The sequence below is a fragment of the Belonocnema kinseyi genome, chromosome 4, assembly GCF_010883055.1.
Source record: "Belonocnema kinseyi isolate 2016_QV_RU_SX_M_011 chromosome 4, B_treatae_v1, whole genome shotgun sequence".
Lineage (NCBI taxonomy): Eukaryota > Metazoa > Arthropoda > Insecta > Hymenoptera > Cynipidae > Belonocnema > Belonocnema kinseyi.
In genome coordinates, this window is record NC_046660.1 from 124,765,167 (window position 1) to 124,766,973 (window position 1,807).

Consider the following 1,807-nt stretch of genomic DNA (forward strand, 5'->3'; position numbering starts at 1 on the left):
CATTTTAATTTTCAATTGAAAAAAGTCTTGTTTAATAAAAAAATAATTATTAACTAAAAAGATTAATTTTAAACCAAGATGATATAATTTCTCTAAAAGAAATCTCTGTTTCAGACTAAAAATGATATCGTTAACTTTTAAGTCGAAAAAATTAATTTTCTATAGAAAAAACCTATTTTCCAATCTAAGAGATGAATTTTCAAACAGAAAAAAGTGAAAATATTGTTAACTCAGGAAAATTAATTTTCTGCCAAAAAGATTAATTTTTGGCAGAAAATTCATCTTCCTAAATTAAAAATATTTTTTCTGTTGAAAATTCATCTCAGATTGAAAAATAGTTTTTTTATTATCGAAAATGAACTTTTTTCTGAAAATTCAACTATCACATGTTTTGTCTATAACAAATATTTTTTAGGGAAATTATATCATCTTGATTTAAAATTAATCTATTTGGTTAAACATTTATCTATTTTGTTGAAAATTGTATTTTTAATGAAAATGTAACTATTCTATTTTTGGTTAAAAATTCATTTCTTTGATTGAAGATTCATCATTTTATTAAGAAAATAACTATTTTAGCAGGAAATTAAATTGTTGTTGTTAAAAATTCATCTCTTTCGTTGAAAATTTTTTTTTTATTAAAAATTAATTTTTTACGTGAAAATTTTTCTGTTCAAATATTTAAAAAAATGGGATCTTTTCAGAGAAATTTAATGTCCCTGGTTGAAAAATCATCTTTTCGGTTTGGAAATAGCGCAAATTCTGTAAATGTGCCGAATTTGAAAACTACCTTCAGATTATTTTGGTTGTCAAAACGATTAGACAGAAAAATTATTTTACTCATTAGGTAATATGTGTATAATGTCATCTTTTTTTAGCATTTAGATTTCGTGGGTTTTAAAGTAATTTTAAGGGACTTTACCACTACCAAGATTTTGAAGGATGTTAAAGGGACTTTAAGGAATTTTATTAAAAATATGTCTTAAAATTATACAAGGAATTACAACTTTTCTATTTCAAAAATTAAAAATCCTGAATTATTTTGCATATTTTTTAAATCTCTTAAAACATTTTGAAATATAAAATTGTCTAATAATAAAATTAATTGTCATAATAAAATCATTAATTAAATAAATTGATTTGTGTTATATGATTGAAATTATGGTTAAAATTTAATTTTTAGGAAGTAATCCATCTGCGGTCCGATGGAGGACGATGATTTGCGGCAGCCATTTTCGTGCTCAGGATTTCACAACTCCAAGATTTCACAACTCAAGAATGTAAAAGTCTTATATCTTTCTGATATGAAAGCTACCTGGGATGCAGATCAAAGAGGCAAGTTGTCGAATAATTAGAATCAGCAGAATGCATTTTAGTAATTAATCGTTTAACTGATGCCGCCGAAAGCAATAAAACTCGAGATATAAATCCGTTAAAGAGTGCCTTGTCTACTGAAAATGTAGAATCCAGAGCGGTTTTAGAAGATCTTCTGTCGTGAGCTCCAACTTTAAAAGTCCTGGTTAAAAATGGTTGCATGGAAACCTTGCCTTGCTTTAATGGTTTAGAAATGACAATTCGCGGTCTTTTGGAACTGTACGATGATGTCTCTTGGAAACTGCCAAGTTTTCAATTGTGCACAAGGCTGTGCACGACAGATTCCATAGAGATGCTCTTTGCACGATTCCGAGGAAGAGGAGGCTTCAACCCCAATCCCACGTGTTACATGCTTCGATTGATAATTCGTCATATGCTTTCAGTGAAACACAGCATCGCATCTTCTCGGAGAGCTAATATCACTGAAAATAAT

General features: G+C 27.9%; 1 protein-coding gene across 1 annotated transcript in view; it reads right to left on the bottom strand.

Moving 5' to 3' along the window:
* Positions 1 to 1,753: 1,753 nt before the first annotated feature.
* LOC117171076 overlaps positions 1,754 to 1,807 on the bottom strand; it is a 780-nt gene continuing 726 nt past the window's right edge. Inside the window, exon 2 of the mRNA XM_033358125.1 lies at positions 1,754 to 1,796. Coding sequence (XP_033214016.1) covers positions 1,754 to 1,796 — 43 coding nt within the window. The remainder of the gene's footprint in view (positions 1,797 to 1,807) is intronic.